At 35.7% G+C, this 21,971-nt stretch overlaps 1 protein-coding gene across 2 annotated transcripts; it reads right to left on the bottom strand.

Annotated features, from left to right (window-relative positions):
• Positions 1-18,718: 18,718 nt before the first annotated feature.
• LOC112722545 (glucan endo-1,3-beta-glucosidase 8) lies at positions 18,719-21,547 on the bottom strand. 2 transcript variants are annotated; one of them, XM_025773610.3, is made up of 2 exons: positions 21,128-21,547; positions 18,719-19,963 (listed from the first exon to the last, which is right to left on the bottom strand). In XM_025773610.3, the coding sequence occupies exons 1-2, from the start codon at positions 21,201-21,203 to the stop codon at positions 18,846-18,848; spliced, it is 1,194 nt and encodes a 397-aa protein (XP_025629395.1). In that variant the 5' UTR covers positions 21,204-21,547; the 3' UTR covers positions 18,719-18,845. The 2 variants fall into 2 exon arrangements, with proteins under 2 accessions (XP_025629395.1, XP_025629394.1); XM_025773609.3 differs by having other exon boundaries at positions 18,719-19,953; positions 21,128-21,538.
• Positions 21,548-21,971: the final 424 nt, after the last annotated feature.

The raw sequence follows: 21,971 nt of genomic DNA, 5'->3' as shown, positions 1-21,971 counted from the left end.
TGGGTGAGAAATTAGGAGTTGTTAAAGGGAAGGATGTGGTTACGGAATTATTGGCTCCTCACGTGCCTGATGGTCATGTTAATGAGGCATGCATGGATGATGGAGAGGGCTGGCAACAAATGCTGCGTAAGAAAAATTTACAATGGGCCAGTCATCAGGTTTGAAAGACCAAGATGGAAAGCAGCACAAGTATGGTTCGAGAAGGGTTCCAAGGCCCAATTTGCATGGTGATGGAGGCAAATCAATTGGCATTAGGATGGGGAAGCAAGAAAAACATGAAATTACGCCATCTCCATCGCGCTGAACTCCTGCACGTCGTGGAATTTCTCTACGAAAGCGTCCTCGGCCTTCCTCCCTGCAGAACTCGCCAGTTGATAAAAATGGTGGCACAACGGAGAAAACCTTAGTAGATGGAAGCATGGCAGGTGCAGTGTTAGGGGGTTCGAATGTGGCAATTATTGAGGATCAGAGTGTGCCAGTACCGCAGGACAAACCACCTATTGAGGTTGGTAATTATGATTAGAGTTTATGTTCTTATTTATTCTGTCCCTATTATTTATGGATAGTTTAAATATGATTGTTTGGAATATTAGGGGTGCTTCTAATAAGTTAGCCCGGGTGCATTGTAAGGAACTTGTTAGAAAATTTAGACATATTTTCTTTATTGTGGTTGAAACTCACTCCCCCTTTCAGCATTTAAAATTATTTTGGGAAAGGTTGGGGTATCACTTTGTTGGTATAGTAGAAGCAGAAGGGCATAAAGGAGGTATTTGGTTTCTATCCTCTATGAAGGGTGTTTGTTGTAAGTCCATTGATACTTTTGATCAGGGTGTTACTGTTGAGGTTCAATTTGATAATTTAATTTGGAGGTGTAGTGGTATTTATGGCAGTCCTTAATTTAATAAAAGGGTTCTCCTTTGGGATTATCTTGTTGCACAATTCATGGTTTTTCAAGGACCTTGGATTGTTCTTGGTGATTTTAATGAAGTCAAATTTTCTCATGAATCTAAGGGCTGTCAATTTTCTCATCAAAGAGCAGACATGTTTGCTACTTCATTAGGGGATAGTGGTTTGTTTGATCTGAAGACTATTGGGAGGCGGTTTTCTTGGTACAGAAGGGTGAAAAATTATGTTGACGTGGCAAAAAAGCTTGATCGAGTCTGTATAAATAGTAGTTGGTTATCTATCTTTCCAGAGGCTTATGCAGAAGTTTTAAATAGGCTTCAGTCTGATCATTGTCCTATTCTGGTGCGTTGTAAAGGTCGTCCTCAGCCTAAAGGGAATCGACCTTTCCGATTTGTTGCTGCTTGGGCTACTCATCCTGGGTATAGGGATATTGTGAATCAGTCATGGTGGTCTGGTAATAGAGGGATTCATGGCAAGCTTTCGGAAGTACAGAAGAATTCACTAGAGTTTAACTCAAAAGTATTTGGTAACATTTTTGTTAAGAAATGTGAATTAGAGCAGCAGATTAATTATTTACAAAAGCGTTTGGAATGGGTGGATAGTATTTATTTGCGTCAGAAAGAACAACAGTTACTTGATGATTATAATAATACTCTAGTGTAAGAAGAGCTCCTATGGTTCCAAAAGTCCAGAGAGCAGTGGGTAAGGTTCAGGGATAGGAATACAAGATTCTTTCATATTCAAACTCTTGCGCGAAGGAAGCATAATAAGATTCATGGCCTTTTTCTCAAGGATGGAGTGTGGGAAACTGATCCAGAGGTTCTGAGTCAAGAAGCAGAGTCTTTCTATAAAAGCTTATTCTGTCATTTGGATGATGTTGATTTGGGTTGCCTTGGTGATGTGCCTCTTCCTTCTCTGAATGAGGAAGCTTGCAATAATCTTACGGCACCAGTTACTATGGAGGAAGTCAGAACAGCTGTTTCTCACATGAACTCTTTTAAAGCTTCGGGTCCTGATGGGTTTCAAGCTTTCTTCTTCAAAGAATATTGGGAGATCATTGGTCTTGATGTTTGGAAGATGGTTAAGCAGGCATTCTCCGGTGTTACTCTTGATCCAAGAATGTTGGAGACTTTACTGGTTCTTATTCCAAAGGTTGAATCACCGGTATCTATGAAAGATTTCAGGCCGATTAGTCTCTGTAATTTAGTTTACAAGATCATCACGAAGGTCCTTGTTAATAGACTTCGTCCTCATCTTGCGGAGATTGTTGGCTCGCTTCAAGGAGGATTTATTTCGGGACGAAGAACTCCTGATAACATCATTATTGCTCAAGAAGTTCTCCACTTTATGAAGAAGACTAAATCAAAGAAAGGCACACTGGCCTTTAAGATTGATCTGGAGAAAGCTTATGACAGAGTTGACCTTTAAGAGCTTTGGTTTTTCTATTCCTACAATTAATTTGATTATGAATTGTGTCACTGCTTCTTCCTTATCTATTCTTTGGAATGGGAATCGTCTGAATGGCTTTACTCCTAGTCGAGGTCTTAGACAAGGAGACCCTATGTCACCCTATCTTTTTGTGTTGTATATGGAGCGATTGGCATGCTTTATTAGTCATCAGGTTGATTTGGGCTTGTGGGAGGCGGCTGCTATTTCTAGAGGGGGACCAAGAATATCCCACTTAATGTTTGCGGATGACTTGCTTCTATTCTGTAAAGCTACAAAGAGACAAGTGCAAAATGTGATGTTGGTTTTAGAGACTTTTTGCAAAGCATTTGGGATGAAGATTAATGTGGAGAAGTCTAAAGCGCTTTGCTCCAAGAATGTCTCTGCAACAAGGAAAGAGGTTTTCACTGGGGTATCCTCTATCAGATTTGTCCAGGACTTGGGCAGGTATCTTGGAGTTACCCTTAGCCATTCTAGGGTGACTCGTTCAGCTTTCAATGGTGTCCTGGATAAGATTCGGAGTAGGCTAGCAAGCTGGAAAGGGAATTTACTCAATCGGGCTAGTAGACTCTGCTTGGTTAATTCTGTTGTAGCCGCTATTCCCACGTACCAGATGCAGGTCTCTATTTTTCCTAAAGGAATCATTAGTAAATTGGAGTCTATGATGAGGAATTTTCTTTGGAAAGGACAAGTTGATGGAAGAGGATTGAATCTTGTTAGTTGGAAGGTAATGGTTACTCCAAAAAAATATGGAGGTTTGGGGATTACAGATCCTTATTGTGTAAATATTGCTCTTTTTGGGAAGCTAGTTTGGACTTTTTTCCAGCAGCCAAACAAGCTATGGGTCCAATTGTTGGATGCCAAATACCGATCATCTATATATGACTGTTTTAGTTATCCTAAGAACAAGGACTCTCCCATTTGGAGGTGTCTTTGCAAGGCTTGGGAAGTGTTAAAGGATGGGTTTGCTTGGTGTATTGGAGATTTGAACCAGAATTTTTGGTTTTCTAGCTGGAGGAGAGAAGGACGGTTATCTAATGAGATGGATTATGTTCACATTTCTGATTCAAGTCTCTGGATACAGGATATTTGCTCGGTTGGTAGGTGGCATTTGGATACTCTTTATTCTCCTTTATCTCAAAATCTGAAAGGTAATATTCTCTCTTACAATCCAGATGAACAAGCAGGTCTGGAAGTGGGTTGGTATTGGTGTGGGTCTGCTGCCAAAGTCTATGACTCACGCAATGGTTACTTGTGGTTGTGTAAGTAGCTATTTGGTTGGGAGGAGCAGGAGAATTGGCTTTGGCTTTGGCGTCAGCTTGTTCTGGAAAAGCATAAGTTTTTGGCTTGGTTGTGTCTTAAGGAGGCTCTTCCTACTGCAAGTTTTCGCTTTAGAAGAGGGATGTCGTCATCGGATAGGTGTCCAAGATGTCTTTCTAGCCAGAAATTGGTTTTACATTGTATTCGGGATTGTCCAAAAGCTCAGCTTGTTTGGCATAGGTTGGATATTTCTTGTCATCCTTTGGATTTGAAGAACTGGTTCTTGTATCATAGCAGAGAGCATCCGTTCAAGTTTTTTTCGGGACTTTGGTGGATATGGAGAGCAAGGAATAATGACATCTTTAATCCTCATGAAACTTGGCCTCCGAAAAAAGTGATTTGTCTGGCATTAACTTCAGAAAAGGAGCTTAGGAATATTTTTGAATTACAACGTCTCTTCCCTCTACTCTAAATGGTTTTTGGAATCCCCCATCCATTGGTACTTTTAAGATTAATTGTGATGTTAGTTATTTTGGTTCGGGTGATAGTGTTGGTTTTGCTTGTGTTATTAGAGATTGTAATGAGAGTTGGCAAAGGGGGTGTTTGGAAATGATTGATAGTAATAGTATTCTTCAAGGAGAATTGTTTGCCATTTGGAGAGGATATCTCTTAGCTTGGGATGTGGGTCAACGAGATGTTATTTGTGAGACGGATTGTGTGGAAGCATTTAATCTTGTTACTCAAGATGGTTTTGGGTTTATTGATTCATTGGTACTCAAAATAAGAGATATCATGCATTGGAATTGGCGTGTGTTGACTTTAGTTTGATTATGAGAGATGCAAATACGGTGGCAGATACTATGGTAAAGATGGCGATGACAACTTTCACATGTGGAGCTTCTTTCACCTTGGGAGGAGTTTAAGAGTAGTCTTAAACGGGACTGTCCCTCTATTTAAACAGTTCCTTATTTTGTTTGTTTTATTTTTTTTATTTAGTTTATTTCAGTCACAAAAAAAATAGGACAAAAGATAATTGAGTCATGATTTCAATTTTTTAGTTTAAAAAATTATATTTTATAAAATTGTAAATTATGATTTCTTTTGTTATACAAATGGTTCTCACAGTTTGTGTTATGCATCATGCTTGTGGAATACATTAATTTAAACTCATATCAGTGTATTACACATCTTCATTCATTATATAAAAAATAATTAGCAAATTTTACTATTAAAATAGTATTTTTGAGTAGTTGTAATGTTCGGTTAAATTTAATTCATTTTTTTAATTCAAAATAAATAAATAAACTTTAGCAAACGCTAAAATTTTTTCACGTTTCATATTCACATGTTCAACCGTATTATTTCATCAAAATAGGAGGAATTATTTATAATAATAAATTAATAAGATACAAAACAGATGAAATTGAAAATGACCAAAAACAAGTAATAAGTGAGTAACAGCAAAACAATAACTACATTCAAAATAGGAGTGAAGTGACCTTTTACACCTTCAAATTGAGAACCTTACCCAATGGCTGTTGCAGGGTAAGTGTTGAATCAGGTGAAGAAGGACTAAACTGTTTAGGGTTTGATTCTTCTTTGAGTGCGGTTAAAGCAGCTTTTCTTCTCTGCCTGTGTTCCCTATGCCTCGCTATTTTATCTTCCAATGCTGCTTTCGCCTTCTCAGCAACTTCTGCCCTGCTTAGAGCCTGTTCTGCTCGCCCCCTCAGCTCCGCCATCTTCGCCGCCGCCATTCTCAGCTCTTTCTTCATTGATGCTAACTCACACGGCAATTCTGCACCCGCAGCCACCACTGCGATTTCACCATTCTTGTTCTCCATGTTCATTCTCACTTCTTCAGATCCAGATCCGATCCTTGTTATCATATTCAATTCGCCCTGCCAATCTTGATTTTCATGTTCTTGGTGAATGTAAGCCAATCTGTGCTCCTGAAACTGCGATTTCAGTAATGCGATCTCCACCTGCGATTCGATGTCTCTCTCCTTATACATGTTCAGTTCAATTTTCGCCTTCTGTAATTCGCCGGTTACCGATTCTATTGCGTTATTCAAACCGTTTATTTCTTCCTTTGCACTAATAGCCTCTTCTTTTAACTGATTCATATATATCTCCATTATTCCGATTTGTGTCGATTGATCCATGATCTTTCTCTCGTTTTGTTCTATTTGATTTCTCATATCTTCCAATTCTTGTTCTGCTAACGCAATTCTTTCGTCCTTCTCAGACAACACTGCAGCAAAATTCTCTCTCTCTGCTTCAATTGCATCATCAAGTTTCGAACTATGAATCACTTCGCTAAGTTCCTTCACTTGTTTCATTATCTCTTCTTTCTGTTCCTTCTCGATCTCCAATGCGTTTCTCATCTCTTCCGCATCCGCAATCGCTTTCAATTTAAAGTCTCTAGCGGCAACAAGTTCTGTTTCTTTGTTAAGAAGCTCTCTCTGTGTGGCCTTCAACTCCGATAAAACATGCGAAAGCTGGTCGCGAAGTTTCGCGGCTTCCAACGAGCTGAGCTCTGCCATCTCCTTCATCTTGGATGATTCAGTCTCAGTCTCATGTTTGGTAGTAGGATCATCATTCATGTTCTTTTTTCTTTCGAGATCGCATTTCTTCAAGAGTGTGGAAAGTTCATGAATCTTCTTTTGATTGTGTTCAAGCTTGAGAAGCGCTTGCATGTGTGCAGCATGTTTTGCTTCCAATTGAACCTTCAAGTTGGCCAATTCTTTTCTCAAGTCTTCAATCTCTTTTTCACAAGTTATTAAAATTTTGACTTTGAACTAATAATGGTCATGTTATCCGGAGTTTTTAAGTGAGTACGAGGAGACTACCATTTGAGTTATAGCTCTTTGGAATAGTTATGTTATATCTTTCTATTAATTAAACTTAACAATAATATTTATATATCCTATTAACTATTGTGATGTGTCTATGTATAAAATATTATTTTGTAGATAATAATTTTTTGAGTGAAACAATATATATTTTGGTAGAATTTGTAATAAATAGAAAGTAGTTAATAAATATTATACGAAAAATAATGAATGTTTCATTGTATAAAATTATATCATTTTTATGCTCATATAGCAGTAACGAAACATGTACTACTATAGATAACGAAATACACGAACTGATAAATAACACCATTTTGTATTACACTATCCATTAACAAAAAAACATACATATCCATTATTTATTATTATAAAAATCTTAATTAATACTTTTTTTAAAATTAATTAATTTAATGTCAAAATTTTCGAAGATCTAATTGTCCCTCTCAAAAAATATTATGCTAAATCTAAGTAAAGTCTACGGGGTTTTATGGTCACTTTGTCTTCTTCCATAAATAGTTGCCACTCCACTTGTAGCTGGTTATGTTTTAAAAACATAATATACATCATTTAATAAATATGGAAGAGGACGATAATGTAAGAAAATTTTAAATGTTAAATCTGTGTAATTTAAAATTTTATTTTATTGAATTTAAAAAATATATATGTCTCTATTTTAATTAGATTTGTTATTTTTTTGGACAAATAAATTTTTAAAAGTGTGATAAAAAAAATTTATATATCTTATTTTTATAAAGTTCAAGAATTTTAACGTAATATTTTTTTAAAAAAAACAAAAAAAATCAATATAAAATTTTTTAGGGAGTATATACTCTAAAAGTAAATACAAATAACATAATTCTTATAAAACTTTTATTTTTTTTTCTAAAATACAATATTCAAAATTTTGATCACTAGAGGATCAAATATGCATCAGAGATACGAATAAAGGAAGGTCATAAGTCATAACTCATAATGATAAGTGTGTGATATACAGGAACCGAGGAAACGAAAATGAACCATGATATATATGGCAACATGCCTATAACTAAGATTATATTATTCAATTATTCTAGGAATAACAAAGAAAATATAAAATAAGATAAGCATTAATTAAGAAATACAAAATAAAATAATGTTGAATTATTTGAACTGATTTTTTATATTATTTTTCAAACATAGTTTTTATATAAATTAACGAGGTTAGTTGTTGTGGGAGAGAGTGCGATGCTTACCTTATGAATCCTTGCAGATTGAGATTTATTCGGATCAGCTTTATTATCTCCAAACAAGGATATCGCATTCTGGACCGGTTCAATTGGTTTAGTATCAATCTCACCCACCATGATTTTCCAAATACGTACAAGTACTATATTAAAAATGAAATAGTTAAGTTAGAATTGCAGAGAACATATATAGAAGAGAAAGAAAATGTAGTAAGAGAGTTGATTGGAAAATGGAACACGTATATATCTGTAATAAGGAAATAATATAAGTTGAGAGGAAAAAGCGGTGAAAGAAGCAAGGAAGATAGGATGAAGAATATGAAATTTAAGGTGTGAGGGAGCATTGGTTTACGAAGTTGTATTATAATGAGCATTGCATTGGATAAAACGAGGCTGTGATTTGTGAATTTTGTTGTGCAGCGTTATGGAAAGAGAGGCCGTCCAAGAATTTATTCTTGTTTTCTTTCTCGTGCTTTGGAGTGGTCGAGGTAGGAAAGCTAAAGGGAAAACGATGGTTGTCAGCGTGCCTTATATATGCTGCCAAAATGAACATTGAACCAGTAGTAGTCTACAATGAGTACCACGACAACTTCTTTTCAACACTTCCATTGCACCGTATTTTTTTCCTTTTGAGTTTTCAAGAATATCCACAGCTATATAGATGTTAGTACAAAATTTCCACAAATTGTGCAATTCGACCCTAATGAAGCAAAATGTCGAATACATCATACATGATATGAGTCGAGACCGTCTCGGTCGAATTTTGTTAATAATGCGTGGGATAATTCGATGACACATGGTAAATAAAGAATGTGGAGGTAAAAATTTGATGACCATTGACCAAGATAAGGGAGAAGACCTGGGATTTTCAGCTTGAAGAAAAAGATCCTTCATAATTAAGACAAGATCTTGAATTATGGGATTCTAAAAAAAAGAGAAACTAGATTCTTGGGTAAGAGAAAGCATTCGAAAATTTAATGTCTTTACCTATGAATAGAAGAATTAGAAACTTCTATTTAAATACTTTAAAATTACACTATAATTCTATAAATTCTCAGTCATACTAACGTAAAAAAAATCATAAAATACACGTGCATGTGAGTATGTGAAGTCAATATAAATTTTTGGGCAAAAAATCCAATTAAGCCAAAGGGAGCAAAGTATTACACAAATCAGCCAATCTGAAAATAGCTTCATGAATCAACCAAACAAGATTTCTATGTAATTCGAAACAGGTAAATTCGAACTACATTTGTACATAATTCGAATCAAGTCACTTCGAATTATGCTCAAACACACGCACACACTAATTCGAATCTACTCGATTCGAATTATAAAAAAGCATAATTCGAACTAGGTTGCTTCGAATTACACTTGTGCACTACTCCTCAAGTAGTTCGAATCTAGTTGATTCTAATTACACACAATTTGCCTCTAATAGTAATTCGAATGGGGTTGATTCGAATTACACTGGATTCGGCTATATAAGGAGTTCGAACCCACCTCATTCGAATCACTTTTCCATTCTCATACCCCACCAAATCCCAGAGAAAACGACCCAGATTTGCTCCGACAAATACTCGATCAGAATATTCAGCCGATGGGGGACGATCCGGAAAGGCTATATCATGTGGATGGAGTTGCTCATATAGCCGGGGTCATCAACGACGAGGTTAGTAGATGGAAAAATTTGTGCCAGTGGTTTATCTGAATTAGTGGTTTTGCATGCGGTTTTGTTGGCGGTTTATGTTACTGGTTTATGCTAGTGGTATTGCAAGTGGTTTATTTTAGAGGTTTTGCATGCGGTTTTGTTAGCGGTTTATGTTAGTGGTTTTTGTTAGTGGTATTACATGCGGTTGATTTTAGTGGTTTTGTATGCGGTTTTGTTGATGGTTTATATTAGCGGTTTATGTGGTTGGTGTTGGAGGTGGTTTATTTAGTTGTTTTGCATGCGGTTTATGTTAGTGGTTTTGCATGTGGTTTTCGTAAGTGGAATTGCATGTGGTTTATGTTAGTGGTTTATGTTAGCGGTTTATGCATGCGGTTTTGCTAGTGGTTTATTATATTGGTTTTGTATGTGGTTTATGTTAGTGGTTTCCATAAGTGGTTTATGATGTTAGTTGTTTTTTGTTAGTGGTTTTCTAAGTGGTTCTAATTATGCGGTTCATGTAATGCGCAGCCCCAGCGATGCATCTCGAGCATGCGGCGGCAGCAGGGCATGCGACTCGATGAGAGGTACGTTCCGTACTTGCAGATGGCCGGATTATACCATCTTGCGAGACTGAATGATAGATGGTTCCGATTAGATGAGCCCCTTGTCAGTGCCTTCGTCGAGCGGTGGCATCCGGAAACGCACACCTTCCACATGTCGTTCGGAGAGTGCACGATCACACTTCAGGACGTAGCGTATCAGTTGGGGTTGCCAGTGGACGGACGTTATGTTAGTGGATGCCTGATAGATTTCCAGATATACATCCAGGGTGGCCGTCCAGCTTGGGTGTGGTTCCAGGAGTTGCTTGGAGAGATTCCTCCTGCGAACCAAGTTCAGAAGTTCGCAGTAAACTGCACCTGGTTCCAGGAGACTTTTGGAGAGTGCCCCGTGGGAGCCGATGAGGAGACTGTGCGGCGCTTTGCTCGTGCCTATATCATGATGTTGTTGGGCACTCAGCTGTTTGTCGACAAGTCCGGCAACCGTATTCACATCAGATGGCTACCGTACGTGGCTAGGCTTGAGGAGATGGGTGGCTACAGCTGGGGGTCGGCAGCACTAGCATGGTTGTACCGGTGCATGTGCCGAGTGGCCAACAGACATGTGGTGAAGTTAGCTGGCCCGTTACAGTTACTTCAGTCTTAGATCTTTTGGCGCTTTCCTGGGTTTAGGCCTGTTGGGTATGATACGTTCAGCTGGCCGTTGGCCTCGAGGTACCATTCTCAGAGTTTTCTATTTCAAGTTAAATTATTTAATTCCATGTTAGCTTATAATCTTGTACTATTTTGTCACACTTTTAACACGCTATAACACTGATGTGAGATGCAGGTGGTCAGGTCACAACCCTTCCGGTAGTGAGAAGGGACCTAGAGTGCAGATGTGGAGGCTGCGGATAGACATGTTACAGGTCAGGGATGTGAGTATAATAACCGCCAATGTTTAGTTAACTAAGCTTTAGGACTTCGGATCATGATTTGGCCTGATAATGTTGAAATCTTTTTGCAGTTTATCTGGATGCCCTATAGCTCCCCCGACGTCCTTCAGGTTGTGCATCCGGAGGTATTGGAGCCTCGTCATACGACGTTATGGCGGTCTGTGACGTCACTGATATATTTTGCCGTGATAGAGTGGCATCAGATAGATAGGGTCTTACCGCAGTTCGGCACACTGTAAAGAGGTCGGCACAAAATCCCCTATTCCAACCTCGCCGCCTACACTGCCGTTGAGATCAACAGCGAACAAAAGGGAGGCGACAGGCTGGACGGGTGGCTCGTACACAGGGACGGATGAAGATGCACCGGCAGGTCTGGAGCTAGAACTGACTACCGTGCCTAAAGTGGGGGTATTCCTGTTCGAACCCCCCGAGCTGGGTACCACATCAACCAACTTTGCCAACAGCTCTGGTGTCCTCACTTCGGAAAACTGCCGGCGACAATGAAACATGACCTGCAAGTCCTCATCACTCCCGATCGTGAAACAATCATACTTCACGGTTTCTTGGAGCACCATGATTGGAATGTGATAGAAAAACTTCTTAACCCGTTTCACACCTTCCAGACCAAGTTTCAGCAGTACAGAGTTAACAAGGTCATCATACCTCGTCGTAGGCCTCATGAAAATACTTAGAGGATCCTTATCAGTGAACTTCACACCGGAACGTGTTTTCCTCTTAATCGATCCTCTGTGGTGAACCAACACTACAAAACTCTTCCTCACTAGCCATTTTCCCTCTTTAATGAGATCAACTCACGTTCACACCATATATATACACCTCTGGTCCTTTATAATTCGAACTAGCCTAATTTGAACTATTCTTTGTGTAATTCGAATTAACCCATTTCGAATTACATGAAATTGCGTCATTGGGAGTAGTTCGAATCAACTTGATTCAAATTACTGTTAGTGTGTAATTCGAATAAGGTGAATTCGAATTATGTTGGTTTGTGTGTCAGTGTATAATTCGAATCTACATGATTCAAATTATATGTTAATTGAGTTCAAACTTACCTGCTTCGAACTACATGTAAACGTGGTTTGGTTGATTGATGAACCAGATTTTGCTTTGGCTGATTTGTGTAAAATATTACACAGCTTGGCTTGTTTATGTTTTTTGTCATAAATTTTTTTTCTTTGGTCAGTTTATTTTACTATCTGATTTTTTTTAATTCTTTTTATTTTCTTTTATCTTTAGTTTTCTTTCTTATGTATTTAACTCCTCTTTTATATTTGTATTTCATTTCTATAAGTATTCACCAATTTGTTCTACTTTATATCAAGTACTTCATATACTTCACAAGTAATTTCGATACCTTCAATAAATCCTGGGACGAGTTTTTTCTTTTAGAGGAATTGTATTTGTTCCTTGAATTGAGATCTTGATACAAGTTTAAATCGACACTTGCATCAAAATTTACGAAAATCAAGCGAAACAGATGTGACGAGTATTTAGTTACAAAATTATTTTGATTTTTGATGTCTGCTAATAGGATTTGAGCTCTCAGTAAATTAATTTAAAAAATAAAAAATTTACTGTAAAAAAAATTTAAGAGATACAGAGATAATAATAAAAAAAAAATTTCGACTGAGGACCAATAGAAAGAAGAGAGTAGAGAAAATCCCAATTAAAGTAAAAAAAAAAAAGAATCAATAACTAAAATTATTTGTTGCCCATTACATTCTTACTATATCTATTTATAGTAAATCAATAAATAAATGACTATTTGTACCCATAAAAGATGAAAACGCTGACATATGTACCCACACTAAATCGAAACTAAACTTGTATCCACATAGGGTACTTTTGTCACACGGAGAGCATCTTGCGTGGATACAAGTTTAGTTTCGATTTAGTATGGGTACATATGTCAGTGTTTTCATCTTTTATGGATACAAATGGTCATTTATTCGTAAATCAATTATTGAGTTAAACCTCACTTTGGTCCCTAAGATTCGCAAGTTGCACCGATTTAGTCTCCAAAATCTCAATTGCTCTAATTTAGTCCCCCAGTTAAAAAATATGCACCACGTTAGTCCAATGTCCATTTTTCATCACCGAAATAGTAACACCGTGAGTGACGTGGCTTACTCCTTGCTAACAGCTAATGTAATTACACCAATTCAATTCTTTTTCCCCTTTATAACCTAAACCAGAAAACTCATTTTTCCTCTTTCTAGATCCTGATTTGGATTGTCTTCATGCATGTGCATCTGTTTTTGATGCTGCTGAATAAGTTGTTAAGCATATAATCGTTCAATTCAATTCAACACGATCGAAACAAAATAATTGGATTGGGAATGGAAGAAAACACGAACCGCAAGGTCTATCGATGGCAAAGACAAAGCAGCTGACAACCTCAACATTGAATTGGAGCATCAACTCAGGGCAGCACAAAGTTTTTGAGATTACGGGGCAGGCTATGGAGGTACATAGCAGAGATAAGGTGGCAGAGGAAGCGAGACCTCTCGGGCCATGGGTGGGAGATGAGGAAGGAAAGGCGACGGAAGAAGGAAGAGAAAAGCTGCTATGATTTGAATGTGTTGTTGTTGCTGGTGCTGTTGTTGTGGTTATGGATGGTGATGGTGCTGTGAAGGTTTGAGTTTGAGAGGAGTGGGTGTAAAAGATGAAGTGGGAGCGAAAAAAGTGGTAGAAGTTTGCGGAGAGGAAGAGGAGGTGGCGGCGGTGGCGAAGGAGAGGAGTAAGCCATGTCACTCACTGTATTACTGCTCCGGTGACGGAAAATGAACGAGGGACCAATGTGGTGCACTTTTTCGAATATGGGAGACTAAATTAAAGTAATTGAGATATCGGTGACTAAATCAGTGTAACTTACGAATCTCAAGAACTAAAGTGAGGCTTAACTCTCAATTATTTGTAAAACTATTCTAATTGGACCTTGACCTATTTTTATTGATTACATTGTATTTTTCTTAATGACAACCTTGTCCTCAACGTTGTAGAGAAATATGAATTCTAATTACAATTAATAAAAATATCAAGTAATTCTAAAATAATATGTTCTATCTTATTTTCAGTCTACTATCCAAAATAAAAAGAAAAAAAATTTAAGGTACCAGCCAACTACAATGTGGGCCATAACAAAAAGACCCAATAACACAAAAAAAAAAACCCCTTAAACCTAACCCGAAAATTGAAAAAAACAACCGCATACCCCCTTCTTTCTCTCCCACTCCTACTCACGCCACTCATCTTGTTGTCTTCCTCTCCCACCACAATGTCCTCCATCGCGATTCATAGCGTCGACAACCATCGCAACACCCTCCCTCGCGATTTGCCACGCCCAGGACCATCGTAGTGCCCTCTTTTGCGCTTCGTAGTGCCGCCGATTGCTGCAACACTCTCTCCCCTCGCGATTTGTCGTGCTCAGGACCACCGTAGCGCTCTCCTTTGCTATTTGCAGCGCCTAGGACCACTCATTTCTCTCCCTCTCATGATTCCCACTGTCGTCGATCACCACAGCTCCTTCTCCCTCGCGATTGCAGCGCCGCCGTCCACTGCAATTCCCTTTTGCAGTGTGTTTCTATTTTTTTTTCTTTAACTAATTTTTTAAATATTTCTTTTCGAATAAATTGATGTTTCTTTTTGAATAAATGGATGATTTTTCTTATGTGAATTACTGAATATTTCTTACTTTCTTTCCTAAGTTTTGGGATGTTTCTTCAGGGGGATAGAACGCGACGACGCGCATTTTTTGAAATTTAAAAATGCTGATATCTTAGTTGGTTACCTAGTAAAATTGAAATAAAAATTACCACCTAAATCCCATTGTGTAAACTAAATTCCATGAGTCCACTTAAAGTAAGTTTTTATACCAAAATCTTGTAAGACATGCACATTATTTAAAAATTATGGGTTGCATTAGAGATTGGATCAAAATGAATATGGTTAAGCCAAGATTCCAAAACATAACCCTAACGTGACTTCACCCTCAACCTCCTTCCAAAACACTCCCTTATCACAATAAGCCACTCCTTCGTCGCCCAAACATACCACCATTGGAGTAGGGGCTGTGGTTACCGACGCTGCCAGTACTTTTTCCCGTTTAGTCACCACCTCGCCCTTTTTCATTGCTTCTTCCTCACTCGCTATGCACATAATATTTTTTATTTCGTTTTACGCCGATGACTGATTTTAGTTATACACCTGGCTAGCATAAAGAAATATTATTATATACACACTAAAAATTATCTACCAAATTAGTTATTATATATTTGTATATAAATACATGTGTATTTTAATTTATGTTTAATAAATATTTGTATTTTAACATGTATTTTACATTAATAATAATTTGATAGTTGGATATATACCTAGTATTGCAAATAAATTATAGCTATATAAATTTTAAAAAATAACATATAATACGAATTTTGCATTTTTAATAGAAAAGTGGAGAGTGAAAATTCATCTTTTGCTTGTTTTTTGTTTTTTTGGTTAATAGTTAAATTTATCCCTAAAAGATTACTCATTTTTTAAATTAGTCTTCAAATAATTTTTTTAGCCATATTAGTCCTTGAAAGATAAAACGTAAGTCAAATTGGTCCTTTCATTAGTTAGGTGATGACGTGTCATGTTAAGTGCTATGTGACATGATGACGTGGTATGTTATTGCTACGTGTCACCAGATGATTCGTTAACGTGTCACTTGACATGTAAAAAAATTATTTATAATCAAAATAGTTCTTGAAAGTCCAGACGTAAATCATTTTCATCCCTAAAATTTTAAAAATTAATGAAATTAGTCCTTATGTAAATTTGTTTTCTTCATAATATTAAATTTAAAATATTTTTTTATAGTACTAATTTTAATATTATTTTTTAGACCTTAATAAATAAAATTCTCTTTACATAAATAATAAAAATAATTAAATTATTATAAAATTATTTTGTCATTTGTATTTTAAAATTTTATATTTTTAAAATTATAATTTTTTATAATGAAATTTTTTATATAAACAAGTTTATCAAATTATTCTTGATTATATATTTAAAAATTTAATATTTTAAATCTCACTAAATAATATAGTAGTTATTTTAAAATTTAAATCTTTTAAATTTTTTAAAATTATAATTTCTATTATTGTTTAATTTTTATATGGTAGAAGTCAATAATTAAAAAACCAATTGATAGAATCACTTGTTGAATCTTTATATTCTAATATAGATTTTTTTAAATAACTATTATATTTATTTAGTGAGATCTAAAAGATTAAAATATTTAAAATAAATACTATATTTATTTAGAGAAATCCAAAATATCAAAACTAGTTAAATATAGTAGTTATTTTACCAAATATTTTGGATTTTACTAAATAAATATAGAAGTTGTTTTAAATATTTTAATCTTTTAGATCTCACTAAATAAATATAGTAGTTATTTAAAAAAAACTATATTAAAATATTAAGATTCAACAAGTGATCCCACAAATCAGTTTTTCAAATATTGAGTTCTACCATATAAATTAAACAATAATAAAAATTATAATTTTAAAAAATTTAAAAGATTTAAATTTTAAAATGACTACTATATTATTTAGTGAGATTTAAAATATTAAATTTTTAAATATATAATCAACAATAATTTAATAAATTCGTTTAAATAAAAAAAATTTTACTATAAAAAAATTACAATTTGAAAATGTGAAGTTTTAAAATACAAATGACAAAATAATTTTATAATAATTTAATTATTTTTATTATTTTATATAAAGAGAATTTTGTTTATTAAGGTCTAAAAATAATATTAAAATTAGTACTATCAAAAAATATTTTAAATTTAATATTATGAAGAAAAAATAAAAGAAATTTATATAAGGACTAATTTGATTAATTTTTAAAATTTTAGGGATAAAAATGACTTACGTCTAGAGTTCCAGGGACTATTTTGATTATAAATAACTTTTTTTACATGTCAAGTGACACATGGCATTTACCTACTATGTCATCATGCCACGTGGTACTTAACATGACACGTCATCATCTAACTAACGAATGACGAATTTGACTTATGTTTTATCTTTCAAGAACTAAAATGACTAAAAAAATCATTTGAGAACTAATTTAAAGAATGAATAATCTTTCTGAGAATGAATTTGACTATTAACTTTTTTTTAATAAATAAAAAAATATATTTATTCTTTTGTTTAAAATTCAATTTTTTTACCGTTTTAGGCATTGTTTCTTTATTTCGCAATCCAGAGCTATTTTGCGGTCAACAACTGTGCAATAGAGGAAAGATCTATGGTGCATTCGTTGCCAACACAATAGCAGTGAAACAGATATCGCATAAAAGCGCAGGTGCTACATGCAAAATCGCTAAGACCATTATACGACAACGCAGGCAGCCCTATGCGTTTTCCCGATTTATTTGCCAATTTTTTTTTGCTAAGTTGAATAGAAAGAGATTATAGAGAAAGAAGGAAAGAAAGAGAAAAAGAAAGAGAAGAGAATAAAGAAGGTGTTGGCGTGATGACTCGGAGTAACGACATCAATTGTTTAAATAAAGATAGGCATATCGCGGGCTACAATTATGACTAAGTGGGAAAATGCAGTGTGATCTCTTACCATTAACTTTATAAGTGGGGCCAAAATTAAATATGAGAGAGAGTAATGAAGGGTGAGAGATCACAATTGACACCATCCAGTTTTTTTTTCACTGGAGAGAATCCACTCCCCTAAGTTATAACGTAAATTTTTTTGTTTAAATTATAATTGTTTGTTGGTTAGGTAATAATTATTAGTTTTTAACTTTAATATATTACGGAATAGATGTTTATAAATATATAAATTAAGGATATTTTTAAATTTAAAGTAGAAATTGTTAGATTTAGGCTATATATTGTAGATTAGTATAAAATGAGATAAATATCTATTTGGTAGATTTTTAGAGATGTTTTACATAATAGGTGTTATTGGTTAAAATTTAATGTAAAAATCTTTGTATTTAGGCTAATTGTTGTAGTTTATTTTGATTGAGATGAATGGTAATTTATGGTTGATAGAGATTTAGGGATGCTTTACATAAAAGGTATTATTATTAGTCGTGGTTTAAATTGAGAAGAATGTCAAAATAATATAGAGTCGGCAAATCCTATTTTTGATGAGGCTGGTTTCACCCACGTAACTCGAGTTAAAGACTTTTACTTCGACACCTCACTCCTATCGGCCTTTGTCGAGGGATGACGTCTAGAGACATACGTTTCACATGCCATGGGTTGAGTCTACCATCACCTTTTCAGGATGTTTCTTATCATCTTGGCTTATGGATGCATGGGGAACCAGTAGAAGGTTACAACTGTGATTTTCAAACTTATTACGGTCGTGACACGTGGGAGATGGTTGAGGAGGCACTTCGAGAATTGCTACCGCAATGGGAGCCACAGGAGGGTGTGTGGCAGGCTGAGTCTTTCATCATTAAGATGACGTCTTTCATCATTAAGATAACGTAGTTGAAGTCTCGCCTGAGACAGATGCCTGCTGACGCTATACCAGATGTACTCTGACAGTATGCTGTTACATTCTCATATTGATCGGAATATGAAGTGATTGGTCACCCAAAAAATAAATGATGTATATCAATGAGCATGACCATTGTTCATACAAGGAACAAGTATACAATCAAAGCTTTATATTATAGGAAACATTTCAAGTGCACCGGGAAGTATCGGTGCACCAATTGTTTTAACCGTTGATTTCAATTAATATATATTATATATATTTTTTATAATTCAGATCAACGGTTAAAACAACTGGTGCACCGGTACTCCCGGTGCACCTGAAATGTTTCCTATATTATAACTCAATCTACAGAATTCTTTTGGTTATCATGTGAAAAATATCAAATCATTTGGTTATGTTATGTATGATATCTCTCTCACCATCAATTTTTTTCCTCACATGTTGAATCACACCCTAATGTATGTACAACAAAACTACATAAACAGAACCACCGGTAAAGCAACCAATAAAGAAGCCAAGAGAGAGGGAACCATCAAAGAGGGTGGTGATGAAGACTTTATCTGAATGGGAAAATTGCAGGTATCGGTTGAAATGTTCGTCAATGAAAGCTTCGCCAAACCTCCAAAATTGCAGGCTTGAAGGTTCTGATTTTGCATCTGAAAATACATGTTAAATGCATATGAAGCATTCCCATTAGCATCCAAATTGTTGCATGAAGATCCATAGCCAAGTGCAGTGCAATCCCCATCGGTGCAGGCATAAGTGATACTTTCCCCGAGTTTGCTGAGATCTTTAGCATTAGGATTAAACATGCACCATTCTTGTTCGAGGTACTTTACATTTTTTGCACCAATGAGCATCTTGTTCTGATTCTGGCCGGAAAGGTCCATCGGGAACTTAGGCTGCCCATCATACCCGAAAATCCCCCAGTGACGCTCGAAGTTTCCTGGCTGAATGCTCTTTCCATTCTCATCAAGGAGCCCGAACAGATAGACTTCGATGTATCCAGGGCGGCGGGGTGTCCCTTTGTTGGCTGCAAGCCTTGGCAGGAGTCCATTGTAGAACCTCAAAGCATTGCGCGTGTTGGCGTTCTTGTCGCCGTCAGTAGGCCATCCAACTTCTCCAACAATTATGGGCAGGTCTCCGTACCCTGCTTTGCTGAGAGCGGCAACAAGGGTATCAAAATTCGCATCGAAGACATTGGTGTACGGAGTCCCGTTATCATTTATGGGGTTGGTGACACCATCAAAGAAGGCATAATCAAAAGGGAAATCGTCATGCCCATAGAGACTCAAGAAAGGGTAAATGTTCACTGTAAATGGTGCACCGTTCTTGCTGAGGAATGCTACTATCTGGGTCATTAGGTCATTGATATCAGCCCGGAATGTTCCAGAAGACGGAACAGGATTGTTAGCCGGAGACTCATAAACATCAGCATTTAAGGGCACTGTAGCCTTAATCTTATCTCCAACACCAGCTTCATTAAGTGCATTTTGAATGTTTTGTAGTGCAGGGAATGTGACATTCAAGAATGAATTATTGTATGATTTCAAAAATGGCTCGTTCCCAACAGCTACATACCTGCAAAAAACTAGATTGATTCAATACATAAGATTAGGCCCAAAAAATTTCCTTAATTGCAGCAATATTATCATTTAACACAAAACAGGAAATACACAATTAAATGAAGTTACCATTATTGAGAGAATTTAGGATCTCCAAGCAATAAGGATTAAGACATAGTGCTTAATAGACTCACCGTGAAACTCAAACCAAAAATATTACCACGGTGGTTTATTGATTGATTCTCTACAAGGACAGATAAAACTTCTAACTCCTTTTGAAATATATTCAACTCCAATTCTTTTATCAACTGACATGGAAGGTAAAAATCTGTAAATCCAGAGAAGGTAGAACCAACAAACATGGCCCAACAAGTTCTAATAGTCCTCCTATTTGTTATAACTCGAATCCTTCTTGTCTTGATGTACTTTGTCTTAATCACTTTCTTGATATACTTCCCCTCACACACATTAATACATACATAAACACATACCTTTACATCCATACATACATACATAACATACATACACATATATACAGAATATATTGTCCTATACTATTGGAAACTTCAACTGCAAGCATATGAAAGTGCGTGGTAAGGGCCACTGCTATCGATTTGCTTCCCTTAAATATTGCAAGCTGCAAGCAAAGTGATTCATTTCTTATTATAACAAATGCCCTTTTATTCTTTTTCTTTTTTTCCCCTTCCTTTTCGGTGTATAGCAAATTAGCAATTAGCAAATAACCTTCTCTTCAGCCACATAAAAAGGCACTGGAGGAGGCAGCAGCACTACCAAAAAAAAAAAGAATCAAATCTGCGGGTATTTCCAAGTAATTACATATGAGGCTCGTGGAGAAAAGAGAACTTTGGCTTCACTTTTGAAAGATTCCTGACCCACTTTTCGTTGTCCCTAAACTCATCAACCAATTAAAATTCGTTCTTAAATAGTTATTACTATTATTATTTATCATTATTATTAATTTACTATGATACACAACGGGATTGCTGCCCCCTTCATAGTTCAAACTTCAAAGGTCACCTCATGTTAATGATAAATTGAGCACAAGGAACCTAGGCAACTAATACTATGATGCTAAATCTAAACCATATCTGCATCCAAATAAGTTCTAAAATTCACACTAAAAAACAAATAGTATTAAACAATAGAAACCAGAGAGCAAAAGAACTCACTTGATGTTAACACCGCCATTGAAGTTGTACTTTGTAACACTCTTCTTAACCCACTGTTTGGCTTTATCATTGTCATTCATATCAGCAAGCTGGATGTTAGGTATGGCAACCATGACCTCGATTCCAGTGCCAGCAAGAGCACTCATTGTTGATTCTTCTGCATCGAACAGCTTCACCTTCTGAATCCCATTGTCCTTCAGCATCTGCACCACCGTGTCCGGTGGCAACTTGTGCGTTGCTTGCGTTCCCCAATTCACACCCAGCCCTTCCACAACGGCATGGCAGCACCACAGAAACAATAACAGAGCCACTGAGATCAAAGGCCCCAACTTTCCCATCCCAAGAAAATAATAGCACTTGCTTGTTCAGGATTTTTTATTTTAATATGGTTGAGTGAAAAGAGTTTTACGTTAATGTTACAAAAAATAGAGTTGTACAAAATAGAGTTTTATTAGGGGTGTTGTTCTCGGCAAACACAATACGCAGAATACGTATTGTACTGATAATACGCAGATAATACGCAGATTGTGTAACGTATTGTAATTTAATATTAAAATAATACAATACGCACTCTGCGAATTCTATAGCCCCCAGAATTTTGTAAAAAATTATAACTTCCAATATTAAAGGATTACACAAATTTTTATCCAATATCCAAAAAAATTAACCGCTTGTTCAACGCTAATTTTAGTAAGGTTTTTATTTTTTTAAAAGTAATTTATAAAATTTAATTTTTAAAAAATAATTTTTTAAAAGCGGTATTATTTATATTTGGTAAATTAAATTAAAAATAGTTTTGAATAAACATAAGTAATAATAATTGTGTTTGGTAAAATAGTTTTTA

This window comes from Arachis hypogaea, chromosome 11, assembly GCF_003086295.3.
Source record: "Arachis hypogaea cultivar Tifrunner chromosome 11, arahy.Tifrunner.gnm2.J5K5, whole genome shotgun sequence".
In the NCBI taxonomy this organism is placed as follows: domain Eukaryota; kingdom Viridiplantae; phylum Streptophyta; class Magnoliopsida; order Fabales; family Fabaceae; genus Arachis; species Arachis hypogaea.
The sequence above is the reverse complement of the archived record's forward strand: the minus strand, read 5'-3'. Positions and strand labels throughout refer to the sequence as shown.